The sequence below is a fragment of the Helianthus annuus genome, chromosome 8, assembly GCF_002127325.2.
Source record: "Helianthus annuus cultivar XRQ/B chromosome 8, HanXRQr2.0-SUNRISE, whole genome shotgun sequence".
NCBI lineage: Eukaryota > Viridiplantae > Streptophyta > Magnoliopsida > Asterales > Asteraceae > Helianthus > Helianthus annuus.
The window spans coordinates 7,322,647-7,346,235 of record NC_035440.2 but is presented as its reverse complement, the minus strand read 5'-3'; the positions used below and the strand labels follow the sequence as shown (position 1 = coordinate 7,346,235).

Below are 23,589 nucleotides of genomic sequence, written 5' to 3'. Positions count from 1 at the left end.
TAGTAGACTAAGTTCTTTTATTGAATAAAAATGTAGGTCCGGTCACTGCCAGCGAAGATGTTTCTTTGGAAAACTCACCGAGAAACGGTGCAGAATGGGTTGAGTTGTTTGTGACAGAAATGACAAGTGCTACCAGCATTGATGACGCTAGACTTCGTGCTATGCGTGTACTTGAAAGTTTGGAGAAATCCATAACCGAACGTGCTGCTGGTGATGCAGCAGAAACCCTTCATAAGGCAAGCTTCTCATCCCACCCAAACACACAACTCACACACATGAGTGTAGAGTGTACTATTTTCTAACTATCTTATTTGGTTGTACTATTACTTTCAGGAAAATTTAGTTTTCAAGGAACCAATTGAAGTTCTTCTGAGGGAAAATGCAATACTGAAACGTGCTGTAGCCATTCAACATGAATGACAAAAGGAGTATGATGAGAGGAACGTAGAGGTGCAGCAGTTGAAACAGTTATTATCTCAATATCAAGAGCAGGTGAGGACACTTGAGGTGAATAACTATGCGTTAACAATGCATTTAAAGCAAGCTCAGGGAAGCAACTCCATCCCTGGACGATTCCATCCTGATATCTTCTAATAAAGAGGTGAAGTTTGAGTTCATTATTGGTCTAATTTTTTTTTTTGGTCCCAAGAGATCTACATTTGCCAGATTAATGGCAAGTAGATTATATGTTTTAAACGTCAATTAATGGTTGGTTAATTTAATGTGTAAGACCTCAGTTTAATATTTGCAATATTTGGTTCGCCAAACTTGGGCTTGCTTGCTTGCTTTTTCGCTTCGTATTAAGCATCTGCAAATGCAAAACTTGGATGTGTATATTCATGAGAAACTCGATATTGAAAGAAGGAAAAACGGATAAATTTTTTGGGTTCTGCGAATTCATTGGAGAAGTCCAGAGGTTCTTCGGTAGAAAATTGAAATCCCTAATTGTGATCCTAACCAGTGAGTTTAAGTTAAAACTAAAAACGAACTTTTCAAACATATCGTGTTTTTCATTTTCTTTTTGTTCATACGAACTCACAGATGACGGATGTAGCAAAGGAGTTAACCGCCGGAACAATAGGAGGGGCGACACAGTTGATAGTTGGACACCCTTTTGATACCATCAAGGTCAAACTTCAAAGTCAACCCGTCCCTCCACCCTTTTGGCAACGGGATTTTCATCAAGCCTCAGGGAGGAAGTGATATGTCTAAGGAGGTATGCTATTGTCATTGGTTGACTGCTATTGTCATTGGCTGATTGCCATTCTCATTTTTTTGTTTTTTTGTTATTTTATATATGTATCAAAGTTGCTGAATATTTGACTTTTTTTATTTTACAGGAAAGAAAGAAATATGTAAAGTATTTTCCTGTGGTTTTATGTGATCTATCAGCTCATTTGAATTTAGCGTACCGCATGACAATTGGTGGTTTGAATGAGGTATCTACGGTTATCAGGATAACCTTCATTATATGTTCTACAAAGACAAAAGGCATTTCTATTTTCTCCACTTTTTTATTTTACTTTTATACTTTTTTGTATTTCAGCTTCAAGCAGAGGCTGCATTGGCGCTTAGGTGTATCGATAAATGTAAAGAGGGAGGTTTTGTTGAGCTATTTATGGCCAAGGTTGACTTTCCTGCTAAATTTGACTATTGTATGAGGTAATGCAATCATCGCTGACATAGTCTACTTATTTGGAAAATTTTGTTAACATTTTACATATGTGTTTATATAGATTAAACTTGAAGGGGAAGACTGAAGTTTCTGCACAAGGGTTCTGTTTGGATAATGAATGCTGGAGACTATGCGAGGACAAGGTACATTCTTTGCTAAAATTGGTTTTTCCCCCGTTTTCCCAGGATGTACCAAACGATTTTCAAATATATTTTAACCAATTGAATCATCCATTTTATTTAATAATATAGATTTATATATATATAGACTTCTCATATTCAGATTCCGTAACATCAAAATATATGTTACCATCATTTATTATTATTAATATTATTTGTTATCATTAATGCAATTAGATGTTTCATATTCAGCTCCTATAACATTTTTTGCATTTAAGCTTTCATTAAAATGAAAACTGCCACAAGTCATCCCAAAAGGCTACTTATCATGTCTCTATAATTACACAGCCACAGTCAAGCATCCTCCCTTTCATTATGCAACCTGTGGCTGAATATCGGAAGACACCTGCCAACATGAAGAAAACCACTGCTATTGCTAACTGTTCAGAAGGTTTGTCGACTCTTGAAGAAATATTACACCATGGTCGAGAAAATAAGAAACACACGGTATCAAAACTTTCTATAATTTCGATTGTTTCCCTCGGCATTATTATTATCCATACATTAAATGTTTTCCTTCTAATCCATGCAGAATGCTGAGTTCAATTGTCGTGTGGCCATTAAAGGCGTACGTAATAGCGAAGAGTGGTTCAGACTTATGTGTGGCGGAGGAAAATGCATGAAAGGTGTATCGCGTGAACACGGGGAGCTGTGGTGTGCTGGTTGTGAAAACCCAGTTATGTTTCCACAAGCAAGGTTTGGTTTTCATATTCTATAGTTATGTGCGTTGGCAATCGCCTTTATACACTTTCACATCTGAAAAAAAAACTTTCACCAGGTTCCATCTTGAACTTGAGGTGCTCGATTCCACGGCAAATGCGGTCATCATGTGCTTTGATGACACTGCACAAATTCTAACAAACACCACTGCTGAGTCTATACTCAATGCGGAATCGGGTCTCTCGCATATCTACACCGCTCCAGTCATGATACAGAACTCTGACGGTAGCATCTCAACGCTCCCACACTGCTTACACTCACTTGTGGGCACCACCCGAACCATCCAAGTTGATACATCCACATACTACCATCATGGGGCCTTTGAGAGCTTCAACTGCAAGCGTGTGCTCCCGGACGAAACCAATTGTGAATCCGTTGGATCTACCACTCCTACTCCCATGACTAGGAAGGGTAAAGGGGTGATGACAATACCGACACCGGTAAAGCTCAAAGAAACAATCAGAAAGTACATGTAAGTTTCTATATATACTTTTGACTTACCAAATTCCATGAACCACATAACTACATATCCATTTGTGTCGTGTTTAAGTAAATGTTCAAAAGTGAATATTATATGATACAAACATCATGTTTATTTCTTTATCACTAACTATAAACAAGTACAATTACACCATTGGTTTTGTTATGTGCTTTTTCAATTTGAGAACGCATACAACCCCATCGCTTTTTCGATTTGAGAACGCATACGACCCCATCAAGTTTTAATTACAAAATAATGGATATGAACTGCTAACATATACGTCATCCAAGTTAAAGTTCTGCCTAACATTTCCTTTCTTTCTTTCACAGCCCTACTTATGAAGGTTCTGATTCGGATGATTCTGTGGGTAACTACTGAGGGGAATGTGGACTACATGGCCATGCATTAGCGGCAAAAGATTTCGTGAATTATTGAATAAAACAGGAAGCTTTGTGAACTCCTTTAAGTTTTTTCCCTGTAATGCATGTTTTTAGACTTGGCATACATGTTTGTTCTTAAACAAATTCCGCAAACAAAGTTCCTGTGCTATGCACGCCTTACATTTTGTGTGGCCGGCTTATGGTACAAGCTCTTATCACGTTTTGTATGGCTTCTCTTACATTGTCTTTTGGCTAATTATCTTTTATCCATACATAAACATTTTTCCTCGAACACACAACAAAATGAAGGACACTAATTGTTGGTCATGCCGTGCATCGCACGGGCCTTCCCTCTAGTGATTATGAAAAATAGATTTAAAATTGATGTGATTATGCAGATATATAAGTATGTTTGTGAAAGATGATAAATTGGAGAGAAAGACTGGAAGTGATTTTTTTAAAATTTATGCATTGTTGATATGACCATGTTAAAGATCAATATCTTTTTTCTAGACTAGAGGGACATCTTGTTTGATTATGACCACTCTGTATACAAATTCCACAATGGTTGGCTTTTTTCACCTTCTTTAACTTTTAATATCCGTTTTATTTCGTAGCTTTGTTGAGCGAGAACAACTTTTTTATATTTTATTAAGTAGTTCTCTAGTGGATTGAATGATGGTGGTGGCCGATATGTTTCATGATGAAGTCAAGAAAACTTAGAGAGTTAATAGTCAAAATGGTTCATAACGTTTGCTCACTTTTGTCACTTTAGTCCAAAATCTAAATTTTTTAAATCTGGGTCCCTGAGGTTTGCATTTTGTTACCATTTTAGTCTAAATTTCAAAAAAGTCTAATTTTGTCAGGATTTCTTACTGAATTTTGTCCTCTTCCTCATTTCTCATAAGGACAAAATTGTCATTATAGATTATTATAAACAAATTATCCTATATATTAATAACTGAACGTTTTGAACAGTAGAGAGGAGATCTTGGTAATTTCACTTTATATGCAGTATCACCGCCCCTCCCTTCTTCAAAACCTAACCCTAAGCCAGAGAAAGAGAGAGGGGAGACAGAGACGGAGAAGTCTCCGGTTTCGACACTGTGGACGCGCCGCGCATGGTTCTCCGGCGTCGACATCACAGACGAGTCCGTCGTACATGGTGGTGGGGAGCGGTGGTACCAGGGTTTCTGGTCACCGTAACGGCGGTCAGCAGCCGTAAGTGGTTGCTAGGTTGTCGGTTGTTGTTTCTGTCGACATCAGCAGAACTTCGGTGACGGCAGATAGCGTGACAAGGATGGCTTGAAGAAGCTCTGGCGAAACACCTAGGGTTCCGGTCCTATTCCAGCGAAGTTCCGTCCAGAAGGATTAAAGCTTGCATCTTCCATTTGTGAGTATTAAGGTAAAACCCGTCTACTGTCCGATTATACAACCCGAACCAGATGTCTATTGCTTGATTCTTTATGTTTCAACCATGTTGGTGGGTAACAGCAAAATCTTCGCAACTAGGGCATGAATTTGATAACCTTCGTATCTACGCCCCTCTGGCCTTTGAGCCTTTTAAAAAGGTAAATTTTATGTTAGGGTTTTTGTTCTATCCGCCAGATATTACATAGGGTGTATAATCGCTTATGGTTTTGGATTATGATGTCTGTAGTAGCCGGTTGAACTCACATTCTGATGATAAGTGTTACTTTAGTTTATTTTCTAAGTTGTTTTCACCAAAATGTTTGTGTTCAGAGGTGATACAAGCATTTATATACATTTTATATAGAATGGAATGAACAGTAAAATCTAGGGGTATTTTAGGGTTTCTTTTAACCCATGACAAAAACAACGCTTCCCATTCCATTATGGCGGTAGAAAGAGATAGAGAGAGTACGCGACAGAGGCAGAGTAAGATAGAGAGAGGCGCGGTGGTGATGGAGGAACTGACTATGGTCTCCGGCCGACAGTAATGTTGTCGATCGTCGCGCTGAATGGGAACTTGACGGTCGTGGGTTCTAGGGTTCCGGCGGCGGTACCGGTGACTCTAATCGGTCGATTCTGGAGATGGAATGGGAGAGTTGAAGGTGATCTTGAACAACCACAACCTCAGAGACTTGAATCGTGTTTCCGCGACAATTTCGGTAAGCACTTTTGGTCAGCATGTCTCCATTTATTGGGTAGATGGCTGATATAGTAATGATTGGAACCATTTTGTTCTATAATTAAATTATACTATGGTTTTGGCTAAGTTTAGTGGTGTTCCACTGGCTGGAACTGGCTCCTAATGTACTGATCCACATGTAAATTTAACCATAGAAGTTTGGGATGGATAGTTTTATAAACATTTCAGGAATTGTAGTCATTCTTTAGGTGCTGTCATGTATAGTATTCTAAGTTAAATGTTGATTTCTTTTACTTTATCGGTGGTAATGCTGATTGCTAGAGAAGTATTAATGGCTTGTCAAATGGGTGTTGAGGTATTCTTTAATTTCATATGGTCACTACTTCAATAGGCTACTAATATGATGCTTTTTTTCCCAGGTTCACAGTCCAAGTTGTTTATTTTAAACAAGGGTTAAGAAGAAGCAAAGTCACCAACGCATTTCGGTACATGGCTATTTTCATAATTTCTTTGTAGAAATCGGTCACATTAATTAGTGGATACGCGAAACACATTCACATGAAAATATCAAAAAGTTATGCATATTTTCATATGGTATTTTTTTTATTACAATAAAAAACAATCAGTTCAACGAATTATTAATTGTTAAACATCTATTTTGCTATAATAGAATATACTTTATAAACTTACACTTAAGACAAAACTTAATCAATATCTAGACCATTCAGAAATGCTGAAAAGGTTTCGTGTTATATATTAATGGTTGTTTTATTTCCATTAAGTTTGTTCTTCAACACCGAGTACCGCTGCAAAGCGCGGGTGGGAATAAGCGGTTGGTGTAGGTGGAAGGTGTTGTCAGTAGGCAGGTGTGTTTGGAAGCTCCTTTGAAGACTGGAGTGACAACGGTGATGGTAGAACAGATGGAGAATGATACCAGGAAGCCTACATTGTAAGTTTCACTTATTATCTTTGCGTAAATCGTGGTTCAGGGGTTGAAGTAGTTATCATTTCAGATTACATATTTGGTAGCTAGCAATTTAAATGACTAAAAGGGTTCATCAACCTGCGTGACCGAGGATATGTTAATATGAGAGACACATGTTGAGATGTTTGTTTGGGTTGGTTAGCCTGTAGACTCCAAGGAAAGGCAAAGTGCTTTTGAAATCAGGCATGTACCTGTTTAGCATATCTTCTATCAGTAATATTGCAAGCTTATTTTTGTTGTCTAATATGTTTTTAATGAAAGATATCGGAATACATATGAGTTCGCTGCATCTCTAGATGGGCTATCCCCATATGTACACAGAAGAAAACCAACCTAACTTCTTTACAACATTTTTCTCATGGGATTCTGCAAAAGCCAATGCATGTTTTTGTTTCTTATTTTGTTAATATTGTTCGCTTATAATATGGGTTTATTTGATGAATTTGAAACTATGTATGCTCTTGAAGTTAGAGGTGGCAAAACGCAAGCGAAGAGACGAAAGATCGGATTGTAGGCTAGGTTTAAGGTCTGCCAGTTTCTTGATTCTACTCCACTTTTCGGATTGGCTTAGTGTTACATCTATCAACTAACTGAGCTTCCTTAGCTGACTGGGCTTTCAGCGCTGAGTTTCAAGACAAGGCGAGTTACAGGACTAAAGAGTGTATGCTCTTAAACGCATATACAACTACATGTATGCTCTTAAACTCATATACCGCTACGAAGCGGGGTAAATCAGATGTATTCTTTTGATTATATCACAATCATAATTATTTATTTTTTCCCTATCGGTTGTTATAACGAGTGCCTGTACCATAACAAAAGGATATGAAACCGACCAAATTCCCGCGTTTGATCCCGCCATGTAGCACGTTGAATCTCTGGCGCAACGCGCCGGTTTGATACCACTAGTTTATATTAAAAAATAAAAAAAGCTCCAAAGAACTTTAAATAACCCTAATCGATCAAAACCTCTCACCTTCCCCCATCATCTTCTTCCTCAGACCTGCTTCAAAGTCATCCCCAATATGATCAATGATAAGAAGTCAGAATCCACCTTGTCAATGTGGTCTACCTGCCCCCCCCCCCCCCCCCCCCCCCGTATTCAAAGTCATCCTCATCAGTGAAATTACCTCCATGATGAAGTCTCAGCGTGAAAAATCCAGGTCGAATAGCTGTATATTGACAAAAAAACTTTTCAGAGATCGATTCAACTAAGATTGCCATAACAATTTTGAAAGAAAAAAACATCAAATTTATAAGTAAACAATCACGATTACGTACCATATTTTACTTCAGGATCAAACGTTGTGCCTTCTCTTCGGATGCACCGGTCCAGTCTTCATTGTCATCCATTGTTAGGGTTCGGTGTTCGATTAGGGGAAGGGAAGCAGGTCTGAGGAAGAAGATGATGGGGGAAGGTGAGACGTTTTTATCGATTAGGGTTATTTAAAGTTCTTTGAGGCTTTTTTTATTTTTTTAATATAAATTAGTTTATAATAATCTATAATGATAATTTTGCCCTTATGAGAAATGAGGAAGAAGACAAAATTCAGTAAGAAATCCTGACAAAATTAAATTTTTTTGAAATTTGGACTAAAATGACAACAACATACAAACCTCAGGGACCCAGATTTAAAAAAAATTGGATTTTGGACTAAAGTGACAAAAGTAAGCAAACCTCAGGGACCATTTTGGCTATTAACTCAAACTTAGAAATATAGTGGGTTATGAGTTGGTTAAAAAAAAGAAGAAGAAAAAGAATGACAGATCATTGATTAAAAAACTACTAAACCACATCATATGAAAAAACTTATACATTGTATATATAAGTTAATGAGTTGTAATGATTAAGAGGTCAAATACTAAATTATTGTCATAATAAGACCTGTTGTAGGCCTGTAGCGCATTAACTGCGCACGGAAGGCCCGCTAAGTTGAAATCATTTACAAGCAAAAACTTGTATTATTTTGATGGCCGTTTAAATTAAAAAAAAAAAAAAGAACTCGGCATTTACACTTTTTTTAATAGCCACTCGGCAAGAACTCCGTACTGATGGTCCACTGTATTTGAACGCGTGTAGTCATGATTTGATGGCCCCATGCCCATATGCTTCATCTAATGTGTGACTAGTCAAAACCACCGTCTAATCTCTACGCAACAAAAGCCACCATGTTGCGGTGTTAAAGTTTAACGGTATCTAAACTCGGTAGAACCTGAAGATTTACTAGATTGGTTAAGGAGAGTGAGATCCACATTGAATTGTTTTACGCAAAACTCATTAAATTTAATTGTATTGAGTTGTCGTTTAAAAGAAAAAAAATCTTTATTGGGTTAATAAAAAACTGTAAAAGTTGTATCATGCCACGGCGGTTATCTACAGTAACGAATCTAGAATAAATTTGCTGAGTATTCTCCAGAATTTTTTTTACCATACATCCAGTGTTGTAAGAATCATTAGGCGCTAGTCAGCCGGTGAGTTACCGACCAGTGGTGGAGCTTGACTAAAGTTCCGGGGAAGCGGAAAGTCATGGGACCATTTTTTTTCATATTGCTATGTTTTGAGTTGTATGTTCAGGTCGGATATTCGATTCGGGTCAGGTCAAACAATAATAACTCTAAATAAAACTACATAATCTCCATTCATTCAAATGACGTATTCTTACATATAAAACTAAAAATGCTAAATATTGTTAACAAAAAATAAAGACCAAAATATTTATAATGATGCAAGATAAATGATAAGTACCTAAATAAAGAATTACAACTCAGCTCGACGACCTTTAACATAAACGGTAAGTACCTTTAAGATAAAAAAGAACCCTCAACTTTGATTTATATATAAAGTAGTAACAAAATTTATTTAAAGTTTATAAACAATTATAAAAACTTACTAATGGCTCGTTCTTCATATTTTTTTAATTTAATACGAAAATATGTATAAATATTTTGGACAATAAACTTGGTAGAGGCAGATAATTGGTGGGGGCAGACCTATATAATTTTAAATTTTTCGGACAAAAAATCGAAAATATTACACTTCTACCGAAACATTCGGAGGGCGGGTGCAACCCCCGTCCCTTAAAAGCTACGTCCCTGATACTGACTAGCGATTAATCATACTGAAATTTTTATATGAAATTTTTTTAAACTTATAAATATTCACATAAATTAAGAGTAGAATAAATTCATAAAGTAAATATCGGTCTGTCCTCAAAAATCGATTGATGATACCATTGTACCCTGAGGAATGAACCGTGCCCTGTTTGTCGGAAGGTGTGTCTTGATAGCTTCGGGGAACATGCCCTTCACTGCAAAGAGCTTCCTGGCTTCAAGTACAAACACGATCTGGTTAGAGATGTGTTGTTTGACGTTCTCAAGCGAGCTGGTATCGCTGCTAAAAAAGAGGCTCCGGTTAATTTCCTAACGGACCCGAAGGAGGGGAGGTCTTCCCTTCGACCAGCCGATGTGCTGGTTTTTGGATGGTCCGGGGGTAAGTATGCTTGCATTGATCTCACGGGGGTGTCGCCTCTTGCCGGTTTCAGGGGCAATGGTTTTGTTTCAGGGCAAGCAACGCGGAAGGCTGAGGCGGGGAAAATATCCAAGCACGAGCAGGCCTGCATAGATAATCAACATGCCTTCCTTCCTTTCGCGTTCGATACCTTTGGTTGTCTGGCCCCTGTGGCGTCCGATTTCTTGAAGCGGGTTCAAAAGGCAGCACTTGCGCATGCGACAGTGTCTGTAGGCCATAGTTATGTGTTTAGCCGAGTAGGATTTGCAATTCAAAAGGGGGTGGCGGCGCAGCTTGTTGCCCGTCTACCAACCCATGATTTGTAATTTGCTCTAACCTTCTAATAAATCGTTTCTTTTCAATAAAAAAAAATATTAACTAGACTTGACAATTGAATTGAATCACACTTGACTTTGTCAATATTTCTCATATACAATGCATGAGCTGACAAATTTGTAACCCTTACTTTTCATAGCTTATAGCCGTTCACAAATCCATCAGATTAGAAGTTTGGAATTTTCTATTCATTGGTTATAGCTTTTCACAAATCCATCAGATTAGAAATTTGGAATGTCCTTTTCATTGGTTATAACCCTTCACAAATTCCATCAGATTAGAAGTTTGGAATCTCTTTTTCATTGGTTATAGCTTTTCGCAAATCCATCAGATTAGAAGTTTGAAATCTCCTTTTCATTGGTTATAACCCTTCACAAATTCCATTAGATTAGAAGTTTGGAATCTCCTTTTCATTGGTTATAGCTCTTCATAAATCCATCAGATTAGAAGTTTGGAATTTCCTTTTCATTGGTTATAACCCTTCACAAATCCATCAGATTAGAAGTTTGAAATTTACTTTTCATTGGTTATAGCCCTTCACAAATCCATCAGATTAGAAGTTTTGAATTTCCTTTTCATAGGTTATAACCCTTCACAAATCCATCAGATTAGAAGTTTGGAATCATACTTCTTGTACATCCCAACACTACCTTTTCTTCCTTTTAATTCTTGAAGAAAACCATCGGTAAATCTTTGTTTCAAACTCGTCGGTGTCCCCAGTCTCACAAATCACCGACTGTTCATTACTCTTCGATTAAAGGATTCGTCGGAGCTTGAGAACAGATGCGTTGAAGCATGATTTTTGCAACACTACTTAGATTCAAAGTATCCAAATATCTGCTCAAGGATTTCCAATACATCAACAGAGGAATTTGGCACCCCTGGCCCCTACATAGATTCCCCTAGCCACGTAGACAGTGAAGCTTTAATCAAACTACCCATTTAGAGGGGTGTAGTGGGTTAATTAAAAAGTAAAAGGGATGTAGTACCACAAGATTGACTAAAAATAAAACAAAAATTGTTTAATCTCTTTCTCTCACACACACATACCTAGGATCGTAAACGAACCGAAGGAACACGAACAAGGCCATGTTCGTGTTCGTTTATTAAGGAAATTAACATGTTCGCGAACTGTTCACGAACGCATACCGAACATAAGTTTATGTTCGTGTTCGTTCGTTAAGGAAATTCAGTTGTTCACGACAGTTTGTGAACACTGGTCTCGAACACAAACGAACATAAGCAAATAAAAACAAACACAAATGAACATTTAACTTGAAAATACTTAAACATGGATATAAGTAGTTAAATACAACCATTAAATGATAATCAAAATACAAGAAGTCCACTAGACCACCAAACGATGATTCAAGTTTAACTAATTTAGACATAATTATCCTCAAAAATGTCTTAGGATGTCTAAATTTTGGCTAACTTAGAAAACAATAGTGTTTCAACTTTTCAATATGTTTAGATAAAAGATTTATTATTTATTATTTTTTTTTATATAATCAAACGAACACGAACGAACGTAAACGAACAAATTATCGAACGTTCACGAACGTAGTCGAACGAACAAGACATGTGTTCGTGTTCGTTCGCTAAGCTAACCGAACGAAATTTTTTGTTCGTGTTCGTTCGTTAAGCTAATTGAACGAACATAAACGAACTTCCCGTCGAACGGTTCACGAACTGTTCGCTGAACGTTCGGTTCGTTTACAGCCTTACACACACCACTCCCCATTCACACATGGTATCTCTCTCTCTCTCTCTCTCTCTCGCTCTCTTTCTCTCTCTCTCTCTTATCCCTTCATGCTCACCATAGCCTTGGCGAAGGGATCTTGGTGCCAGAGTTTGACGCCCATGTTCGCCGGGAATTGGTAATGTGAAAGGGCCTTAATGCCTCTAATAACTTGGAACTCAAGTTTGACTTAATAATTATACTAAGCATCGGTGCCATGCATGTATTGTAACAAATAATAACACAACAAACCGAATTGATACTGGCCGAAAACCTGATGCGGAGTGTGAGAAAGTCCACTACCTCCTTTTAAATTAGGAAAATTGGTCCTCTTGACTTTCTCGTTATGATCAAAATTTTAAAAATAGCCAAAACATTGATTACAAAATGTAGAGGGGAGTGACCTGTACAACTATGTTAGAAACTTGTGTATTACATAAACTTAAGAGTAAATTACAAAATTCGTCTTTTATGTTTACACCAAATTACAAACTATGTCTTTTATCTTCAAAGCGTGCAAATAACGTACTTGATGTTTACAAATCCTTGCACGTTATGTCCTTTGGCTCTAACTCAATTAATTTTTGTGGTTAAGTCTGACTAAGTGGACCCCACATGAGGGTATTTTTGTCATTTTACATTATTTATTTAATAAATAAAACAAAATATAAACTTAAAAAACTAATATAACACACACACACATATATATATAGTTATACACCTTTCTCTCTCTACCCCATCCCCCCTCTCTCTTATATCATCTGCCACAACCACTTCCACCTCAACGATTCAACCACCTTCTGTCACGACCCCCGACCCAATTTCCTGGTTCGAATGCCGCGGGACAGAAACCCGTGGTATTAGTATTTAATTTGGCATCGGAATTTTTAACGGGATCATTTAAAACTGAAAATACCCAATTATTTTATTTTAAGCTTCGGGACGAACCCCGTAATTTACAATAAAGGAATTTCACTGGGAAATCCCCTGTTTACAAAAACATGTTTTTTATTTACTGAGCCACTTTATCCAAGCTGGTAGTGCTACACGGCACTTTTTCTTGTTCACAGTAAATCACCTGAAACATGGTTAAAAAGATTTTATCAGCGGGGAAATACAGGCGAGTCATTCAATTTACACAAAATGACACATTGTTACAATTTACAGCATTAAGAGTTTTCACATTTGCCCCTATCTTATAATTAGCTGGTTCAGCTGTCACTCGACCGGATCTATGACTGTGGACATATCACAAATTAGGCTCGCCCACCTAAAGTGATAAATCATTAGTAGTAATGTGCACAATACCCCCACTTACTGCTAGTAATTAAAGATTAGCACAGACTTAATCACTGCAAAGTATAACTGGAAAACATTTAGGGTTTTACAAAGCAACTTTGATAAAAACAGAATGACTCACATTGCAAGTTTAGACGGGCAGAGTATGCCTACTGATTTAGCCTGGTAACCTAGTTTAAATATAACAATGCAAACGAAACAAGGTCAGTAACTTAATTCAACATTTACGATAATTTCACGAGATCGAAACCCTCACGACGAATGACAAAGTATAGCCCGTATTCAGGCAGCACTTAAACATCCATCGGATCGGTTTTAATCGATCGGACATTGTATCATAGTAGTGATCGAGTTTTTACCCTGTTGTCATAGCAGAGGTTCGAGATTTTGATAGTTTTAAACGAAACAGCTTATAACTTAACGTGTGTAGTGAGTTTTTACGTCGAAACAATCAAACCATGCAAGTGCCAAACCCCTGCATTATATACTGGATTTTGGTGTCCCCCGCGTGTCGCGCCGGCTGCCAGGGATCCTGGCGCGACACGCGGGGCACACCTATTTTAGCTAGGGTGGCCTCGTGTCCTACATAGCCTTGGTGAGTCAAAATCAAACTAAACGTGTTTTACTTCGATTTTATGGATAATTATCCATTAGGGAATAACCCCCTTGAGTTTTAGGGGGCCATGTTCCTAGTTTTGACTGTTTTTGAAAATTATGGGTCGTGCCATATTATTTGGGGGTCTCAATTAGGGTTTCTTAATGGGCATTATTAAAATAACACATAATTATTTTGGCAAGGGTTGTTACACCTGCCACCATCAGCTTCGCCGGCCACCCTCAAATCCAGCCACTCATTCTCTCCATTTCTCTCTCTCTACACATGCACTCACTCTGTATGTCTGTCTCTGTCTCTCTTTCTCTCTCTCTCCCAAGTCCATCATCGTTGACCATCACCTCCACCATCGCATACCTACAGATCCGTGGTGGTTACGGGTGGTGGAGATAGATCCAGTAGTTGTGGCCTTTAGACAACAAATCGGTGTGGGGTTAGTGTTTGTGGCGGCTGTGGGTGGCTGAGGCTGATTCGGTGGATGTGGCCTTTATACAGCAGATCGATGGTGGGGTTTTTGATCGGTGGTTATTGTGGCCTTTATTTTTTCTTAAACAACTCGGGGGGTTTTGGTTGTGGGTTTGATCGAATCGGGTATAACTCAGGTTTTGATTACTAGGTATGTTATAAAGATTGTAAAGGGAATTGGGTTTTTGATATTTTTGGATTTTGATTTGAGTTTGGTGGGGAGTGTCTACAATGACGGCAGGTGTTTCCGATTAGACTCAGCAGTGAGTGTTTCTGATTTGTGGGGATTTTGATTTGGGTATTGATTTGGTTTGAGAAGTGGATTTAGCTGAGGTGTTTAAAGGGATGCATAAGGATGAAATGTAACACCCCGTGTTTTCAAATGTCAAAGTCAAAGTCAAAGTCCAAGTCAACTTTGACTTTCTTTGACTGTAGATAGTCTATTTTATGTTTTAGTTGTATTATGTGGAGTAAGTGTTGTAATCAACAAGAATCGAAGTAATCGAATGTTTTAACGCGAACCGATCTACGACTGTGAATGATAGGATGTAACAATGCGATAAAGTTAACTAATCAGTAATCAAACCGATCTAACAAACATCGAACTCGAGACTCGAATTATGCAAAGTTTGGTATTGTTATACGTGTGTGTGTGCCTTATGTGTTACTTGTGCGTGTTTACTTTATGTTTGGTGTGGTATTCAAGCAAATCAATCGAAAATCGAATCGAAACTCGAAAGGCAATCGAACTCAATCGAAACCGACATCGAAACGTGACTTATAGAAGATTGTATGTTAGATATACTAGTTGGGACTGAAAGTAATTTGATTAGGAACTTTATCGTATTCGTATCATCGTCCATCGAAATCAAAACGTCGAAAATCTTCGCGAAATACTCGAAGTGGGTCGCGGATCGAACAGGAAGCACCCTGATCGAACAGGCTAGCCGATCGGCTAGCATCTTGCCAGCCGATCGAGCAGCCCACTCGATCGGAGCTCCTAGCCGATCGGCTGCCACTTTCCCCTTTTGGAAGCCTATAAATAGGGCTGTCCTTGTCTTCATTTCCACTTTTGGAAAGTTTTGACCGGCCAGCTCCTATCCTTCATCTTTTCTCAGATTTCTCTCAACTCCGGTAAGTTTTCACTCTAATTCTTGTACGTTTTTTATCATTACTTGATTCTACATCTTTCTATCTTTCAAAACTTGGATTCTAACCGTGAAATCACCAAGATCTAAGTGTTCTTGGGTGATGTCATCATGGTGTTCTTGAAGAACATCAAACTTTGGCCTCATTCAACCATGAATAGCTTAGATCTAACCGATTTCCACATAAACAAGTTAAGATCTATCAAAGATCTAAACATCCACAAGTTGTGAAGGATTGAAAGAAGGAATCCCAACTTTCTTTCAACTCTTTTACACTCAATGCCTTCAAACCGGTAGAAACGAAGCCTGAGCCAACCCATCGATCATTCCAATTGTTGGATGGTTCAAGATTCGGGTTCTATCTACGAGGTTCACCGACAATGGGTTAAACTCTAAGCCGACGTTCTGAACCGCTCAACGGACGGATTTGGGTGATTCCTGTCTGAGCCGGAGAGACGAGTAGGAACGAAGGTATCATAGTTCAACTCGTTATCAAACTAACTCGATATGATGACAAGTAACTAAACAACCAAGTGTTAGACGAAAGGCCGACCAGGTCAGACTTGCTGGCCGAACGGCTAGGCTATTCGAACAGCCCAGCCGATCGGACATACCAGCCGATCGACCGGGCCAGCCGATCGGCTAGCACATGGTCCCACACTTTAAAATTTCAGGAAGCATAGTATTGAGGAAGAGATGTTCGATCGAACTACGTTTGGTGAACATTACTCTTCGGATCATGAAATACTATACTTCAACACTTGATCGATTTTACCACTCGTTCGTAGTAGGGAATGCCAGCCGATCGAACAGGCCGTTCGATCGAGTGACATTCAGTTGAGGACTATTTCTGAAGTTCCTAGCCGATCGAGTGAGCTAGCCGATCGAGCGAACCGCTCGATCGATCGACTTGAAAGGTAGGAACACTTCAGTGTTCTCAAATGCTGCAACGAAAACTTCAAAAGTTCTAATCCTCAAACACAAACACACCAGAGGAAGAAACAATCCACTCGAATGGCCCAGCCGATCGAGCCTACCGGCCGATCGAACAGGGCTGTCCAACCGGACATACCAGCCGACCGAACAGCCCGTTCGATCGAACCTGCCGTTCGATCGACCAGCCCATTCGAACCATTCACACTTGCTTACTTTTCCGCGTTACTTATCGTTATGCTATCGAACTATTCAGGCTAGTCTTACTCTCAGCGCTCCCTTCAATCCACAATCAATCACTGTGAGTATACTCGATCCCTTTTTGCTTTTAGCACTTTTGGGTGTTACATACGTTACCTATCAAATCACAATCAAACACAAACTATTTGAACGCTAACCATTTGCATGTGCTACTTGACTAAATGAATGCTGTTTATTATGTTTACACGTGGAGTGCTATCTACCTGCCTCAGCAACATAGTACTATAGTTTGGACTCAGCACCCGTTCACACAGGGGTTGTTAAGGACAATTACTTGCATGGATTACGGTGGTAATAATGTATTGCGAACCGTCTCGGACGGTCAACCCGCAGTCGTTGGTACCGATGGTCCCATGTCGATAATTAACATGCTTCGTTTCCCTCTGTGTATGTGCCTGGTTATGCGTAAACTATTCGAACTCTATATGCTATTATCAAACTTGTGTGCTCACCTTTACATTATATGTATTGACTTTATTTTAACGTATGTGACAGGTGCTTAAGTTGCTAGGATGCTTAGGCGCGTGGTGATGAAATCGAGGCTAGGGAGTCTAGAAATAATAAACAATTGTCTGTAATAATAATTGAATCTTTGTTGTCGGAACGGAATTATTTGCCTAGTTGCTTTCTATGATAACTTGTTATTTATTTGGGGTACGGTATGGGACGTATCATTTAAACTGAATTTATATAATAGTTGTTGTGGAAACTTCTGGACAATCTGTTTCGCTCAGTGCCGCGCCCCGATGATTCCGCCATCAGTTGGGGTGTGACATGAAAGGCGGTGGTGCTATGGTGGTGGTGGTGGTGAGAACAAGTTGTTAGAGAGAGAAAGAGAGAGAGAGAGAGCTAAGAGAGAGGAAGTCATATATACTGATATATGTATGTTTTTACATATATTTTGATTTTTAAAATTCCTTTATGTTTTATTTATTTTATATATTCAAAATAAATGAGTAAAATTACCAATTTGTTCTGATTTAACATTAAAATTTAGCTCAGTTAGGGCTAAAGGACATAACGTGTAAGAGTTTGCAAACATCAAGTATGTTTTTTGTACTTTTTGAAGGTAAAAGATATAGTTTGCAATCTAGTGTAAACATAAAGGACGTTTTTTTGTAATTTACTATGAACTTAAACATAATTACAAAGTTACAACAGCTTGAAACAGCAAGCAACGGTAAGGGGCCAAACAACAAAACAAATAAAAAAGAACCAAAACATAATTACAAAATTACAATAGCTTGAAAAGCTTGAAACGACATCGATCCTTCCAAAGAATGGATTTGTGATTGGACTTATTCTCCAACCATAATAACCCAAAAGATATGATGTTTTCAACTATGTTTTCCACTTTAACCACGATTTTAAAGAAAAAGAGCTTATTTCTAGCATTCCATATATACCAAGAAGCGATGAGGATAATACCATAAATAGTTTCCTTTTGGGACTCGTTTCCCAATATCTATTTGTTAAGGAACTTAACCAAGAAGGCATATATTTTTTTTTGAACAACAACAAAACAACTTTATTCCATCAAAAAACAAAAGAAAAACAACATACAGCAAGGTGCTATATATTGCCTCTTATCAATCCAGTTTACAACCCAGTATATAAAAGAAAATACTTGCACCCAGAAAACTAACAACCAAAAACTAGACTAAAATTACTCCATAAAGATGAAGTTCTTCCAATCACTCCATGTTATCTCCGAGAGCTTTGCCCTAGTTCTTACCCAGTCATACGTCTCTTCTTTGATTTCTTCCACAATCTTGAATGGGTCCGTAAACTTATTGTTATAAATTTTATTGTTCCTGTTTTTCCAGAGCTGCCAAACAGTTGCCAGATGTATCGCGTATATTATTTTCATCTTTTTCTTGGGCCATTCTGCTTTTTCGGAAAGTCTTGTTGTTATCTTTTCTCGGTGATCCCGAAGAGGTATTTTAATCCATAGCCATATCTGCAACCACACTTCTTTCGCAGCTGGACAATGGATACCAATGTGATCGGCCGTTTCCGGCTCTATACCACACACCTTGCACAGATCCGATCCAAGCTGTACACCCCTTTTTCTTAATGATACCATCGTCGGTATCCTCTCCTCCACAGCCCGTAGCACAAATAAGTTTACTTTGGAAGTAGCGATTTTGCTCCATTCGTAATCGGTTGGGACCATGTTTACGTCGATGATTCCTGACAAATCCTTTCTTACATCCTTTACCGAGAAACCCAGCACGTTATTTTCCTTCCACCTCCACACGTCTTCATTACGGCCCACTGGTTGATTCACGAGTAAATCTTTTAGAGCTATCCACTCATTCTTCTCACTGTCATTGTTCGGCAACCTACACCACTGCCAATCCCAAAAAACCCCATTCTGATTCTTCTTATAATTATGGCTTACCTTGTTCATCTTGTTTTTTGCCAGACCAAATATCAACGGAAATTCCTCCTTCAAAGGCCTGTCAGTCGCCCATGAATCCAGCCAAAAAAATGTTTTTTCGCCGGTTCCAACTCTGCATCTAAGAGCCCTATATATTTGATGAATCTTGAACCAAGTGCTACTTTTTTTTGTCATATCGGTGTATCACCATAGCAATGTAACAATAAATTAGAAGATGGTTTGACATCAAGTCATAACGTTCAGTTTTTGGTGTTTGGATTCTTTTGAAGGAGATTACAGCTAGCTTACTGGTCCCCACAAAGTTATATTAGACTATCTCCAATGGGAGATCCATAATCCCATCCAAGATGACTTGGAATAAATCCTTGTTTAAGGGCCCATTGGAGAACATTTGATTTTGGTATATCCAAAAGAAAAATCCTTGTGCAAGGACTTCATTATTTGGGTTCTTGTGCCACTTTTGAGCCATTTTTCATTTTCTTTTATTTTTTCCCAATAGTATTAACCAATTGATTTGTTTACAGCTTTACTTAATAACTCATTATCATGCAATTTATTTTATAGCTATTAATTAATAATTTTTTTTTTTTTGAATGGCTCAGCGGAACACACCTAGACGAAGTACCTCCGCCCCCCGGGATCGACCCCCGGGCCCCCCCTAAGGTCCAGCCCACACCAGCTTTCGACCGGCTGGTAGTCGACCCCTTAGCTCACCCGTGCGGGAAAACCGCTCTAGCCCGGGATCGAACCCGTGACCAGAGGGTAAAACCCTCACACCTCCACCCAGCTGAGCTGGGCTTCATTGGCAGCTATTAATTAATAATTGATTTACCATTCTGATACAAAGCAAGCCTTAAATCCAGTTTAATTATGATTTTTAAGTAAAGATATATCTATAAAAGATATATATATGTTTTCTTAAATATTGTTTACTTTTTATTTTAAATATTATTTATTTACGTAATTTGATTGTATAATCATTTAATTATAATACATTTATATTTTAATAATTTAGATAACTAAGTTTAAATAAAAAAAAAAGGTAATGATGTGGAAAATGTAAGGATATGTAAGGATATTTGTATGGTTGGAGATGAAACTATGAATTTTAAGGATTTCTGAGGATTTTTAAGGATTTGTGAGGATATGATGTGGCAGCTGACTAGGTAGTTAAGGGCGCCTAAGGACACCCTTAGCATTGGAGATAGTCTTAGTGGAACTAATGGAATGAAAAAGATCTATGATTGTGTTAGTTACAATCCATAGAAACCCATCTCGAGTCATTTCCTACTTAGAATGCTAGTAATCCTGGACTTGAAGACCAAGATGGGAAGAAATTTTGTTCACCTGTCATCTTTTCATTGGCATATAACGATAGAAGATTAATTATCAAACTCATGTCTTCTATGATGATATATACTAGATGTGACACTCTTTGATAAAACTAAACTTTGAATATTCTATGCTTTGTTATTCATTATGATACATGTATTGTTACATTTACTAATTCATAGTTTATACATATGTTATATGTGTTATTTTATCAAGTACATTCGTTAATTTTTGTCTAAATTATGCATTTTTGGACTAAACCAAACCAAGGGACTAAAAATGGCCAAATATCAAAATTATGGATTTGACCCACTCCCGTGCCACATGGAGGAGCAAGTTAACTCTCTTGTGTCACGCGGGAGACCACTCGGTTGACCTGGTCAGACCCCGCCCTCGTGCCCGGTCAGACATACCGTTTCACGATCTACACGTTTTGGCAGCCCTTAATTCGCTTCAAACTCGATCTTTATCATTTTTTCAGTTTCCAATCTCTTACTAATGTATGTAGACTTGATTTTTGATCAATTCCTTGCATCTAATGCATCATAATCATAATCTTTATGAGCCTAATCAAGACTCATTATTTCTTATTCTAACTTGTAATCAAATCATGAGTTTTTTTTTTTTAGAAATTGAAACCTCAAATGTTTTCCCTTACCATTTTCGAGATACTATGAGCAAAACCCCTCTCCTAAACACTCAAATCTTTTGCCGATTTTGAAGAACAAATTCTAGAGCTCATAACTTCTATCTCTCGATTCGAACTTGTTTCTCATCCGTTTGAGGTAATTCTTGAGCCTAACTCGCTTTATTTTTCATTCTCTACAAAGCACTCTATCAATTTATGTTGATGGAAGGAAATTGTAGCTCGATTAGAAATACACGATTCTAAAATTCTTAACAATTTGGGGATTTTTATATTTTTACAAATTAATCCAATCAATCTATTTCATGACAATCGTAGACTTGTTTTATGAAGCAATTTCTTTAGTTATGATGTTAATCTTGTTTACCTAATTTTCTAGGAATTATTTTTTTTAATTTAAATATTTATCATTATATGTTGATAGTATGTTTATGCTAGGACATCCATGTTAATTATTTTAGAGTAGTAACATTAGTAATTTTCATATTCTTAACTGTTATATTAAATTGTATATTATTATGAAAAATGTACAGAATACCAAAACCTATTTTTTTAATCCTTATTAGTGCCTTTAGATATTAGACAAACTAGACATATTATTTTAACTTGATTAATTTAATATTGGACCTTAAATTAAATTGTTAAATTATTAACATAAGTAATTTTTGGATAATTGGACAATATATACACACTTATGCCTTTAGTTAAATAATAGATATTATTTTTATACAAACACTATTGTATACTTTTGACATCCTATTAGTCATATATATATAGAGAGAGGGAGACTTTTTATTATTGTAAAATAAGTATTTTCGACACAATTTATGAACTATAATTATCCTCTAAAAATATAATAATTTGGTTTATTTATACTTGTAACCAAACCTATTTTATATATATCTATAAATCTACATTTTATAACCATTTTTAGACTTGTATATACATTCGATATCATTAGACTTAAGTTTGGACTAAATTATTACTTACATGTATCCTTAGCCAAAACAAATATAAATATATATTTATTTTAGAATAAATGTATTATATTTTATTTAGTCGAACTCGAATCTACATCTACATCTACACTATATAATAAAAGAAACCTGATTTGGGACACATGTCATTCAATGAGGACATCATCAATAAATTAATTGATAAATTTTAAATTAAAAAGATTTAAATATTATATTAGAATTTTATTTTGATTGTAAATCTAGAGTCTAAAATGTGTTTTAAATCTAATCTATAATTTATGGATCTAATTTTGAGGGTGGAGATACAATAGGAAGTTTATTTGGCTAGGAAGGCTAGGAAGTGATCTTGACCATCCATTTAGTTAATCAATGGCTAAGATTAAATGAATGAAATTGAAGCAAAAAAAAAAAAAGAGGCGCGTGGGTTTGTTAGGGGCATTCTAGTCAATCCAGCACAATAGTTTCTCTCTCCTCCAATTCCCCCCCATTTTTTAAACGTTAATAAATTTTTCATACGACATTATTTTTTTTATAAAAATTGCACAAAAAAAACGAGCGTTTTTTTATCTTTAAAACGAGTATACTATTGCTATATTTTCGAAATTTTTTTTGAAACCCCAGTTGCGTAAAATGCAATGAAAAAAAACGTAAAAAATGACTTTTTCTAAAACGCAACGCACCAAAAACACAAAGAAATGTCTTATTTCTAAAACGCAATAACCAGAAAACACAAATAAATGTCTTATTTCTAAAACGCAATAGACTAAAAACACAAAAGAAAGTGTACTTTATAAAACGCAATTGACCGAATGTGTTTTACCTAAAACGCAATGCACCCAAAACACTTAAAAAAGTCTTATTTCTAAAACGCAATGGCCAGAAAACACTTAAAAATGTCTTATTTATAAAACGCAATGGCCAGAAAACACTTAAAAATGTCTTATTTCTAAAACGCAATGGCCAGAAAACACTTAAAAATGTCTTATTTCTAAAACGCAATGGCCAGAAAACACTTAAAAGTGTCTTATTTCTAACACACAATGGCTAGAAAACACTTAAAAATGTCTTATTTCTAAAACGCAATGCCTAGAAAACACATAAAAATGTCTTATTTCTAAAACGCAATGGCCTAAAAACACAAAAGAAACTGTTCTCTCTAAACGCAATGAACTGAATACACATAAAAATGTGTTTACCTAAAACGCAATGAGTAAAAACACTTAAAAAATGTTTTATTTCTAAAACGTAATGACCAGAAACTGTTGTTCACAGAACCAGAAACTGTCTAAAACGCAATGACCAGAAACTGTTGTTCACAGAACTAGAAGCTGTTGTTCACAGAACCAAAATCAAACTAAAACGCAGTGACCAGGACCTGTTGTTTACATAACCA

At 37.0% G+C, this 23,589-nt stretch overlaps 2 protein-coding genes and 1 long non-coding RNA gene across 4 annotated transcripts; 2 read left to right on the top strand and 1 right to left on the bottom strand.

The window, feature by feature from the left end:
- Positions 1–337: 337 nt before the first annotated feature.
- LOC118481158 lies at positions 338–3,691 on the top strand. Its single transcript, XM_035976401.1, has 9 exons — positions 338–960; positions 1,042–1,216; positions 1,341–1,439; positions 1,547–1,662; positions 1,737–1,818; positions 2,143–2,301; positions 2,387–2,550; positions 2,633–3,046; positions 3,385–3,691. The coding sequence occupies exons 2-9, from the start codon at positions 1,205–1,207 to the stop codon at positions 3,431–3,433; spliced, it is 1,095 nt and encodes a 364-aa protein (XP_035832294.1). The 5' UTR covers positions 338–960; positions 1,042–1,204; the 3' UTR covers positions 3,434–3,691.
- A 722-nt stretch (positions 3,692–4,413) lies between these two features.
- LOC110870836 lies at positions 4,414–7,316 on the top strand. 2 transcript variants are annotated; one of them, XR_004864608.1, is made up of 4 exons: positions 4,414–5,567; positions 5,968–6,033; positions 6,331–6,497; positions 7,001–7,316. It is a non-coding gene; the product is annotated as an uncharacterized LOC110870836 (long non-coding RNA). The 2 variants fall into 2 exon arrangements; XR_004864607.1 differs by having other exon boundaries at positions 6,562–7,316.
- An 11,187-nt stretch (positions 7,317–18,503) lies between these two features.
- LOC118480907 lies at positions 18,504–19,415 on the bottom strand. The gene has a single exon (XM_035975890.1). The coding sequence runs from the start codon at positions 19,413–19,415 to the stop codon at positions 18,504–18,506; it is 912 nt and encodes a 303-aa protein (XP_035831783.1).
- Positions 19,416–23,589: the final 4,174 nt, after the last annotated feature.

Bases quoted from the DNA above. Each gene is read 5' to 3' on its own strand.
- LOC118481158 (XM_035976401.1), top strand. The intron at 1,440-1,546 runs GTATCTACGGTT...TTTGTATTTCAG, and splicing joins CAATTGGTGGTTTGAATGAG to CTTCAAGCAGAGGCTGCATT. The intron at 2,551-2,632 runs GTTTGGTTTTCA...AACTTTCACCAG, and splicing joins GTTATGTTTCCACAAGCAAG to GTTCCATCTTGAACTTGAGG.
- LOC118480907 (XM_035975890.1), bottom strand. From the start codon at position 19,415: ATGACAAAAAAAAGTAGCACTTGGTTCAAGATTCATCAAATATATAGG.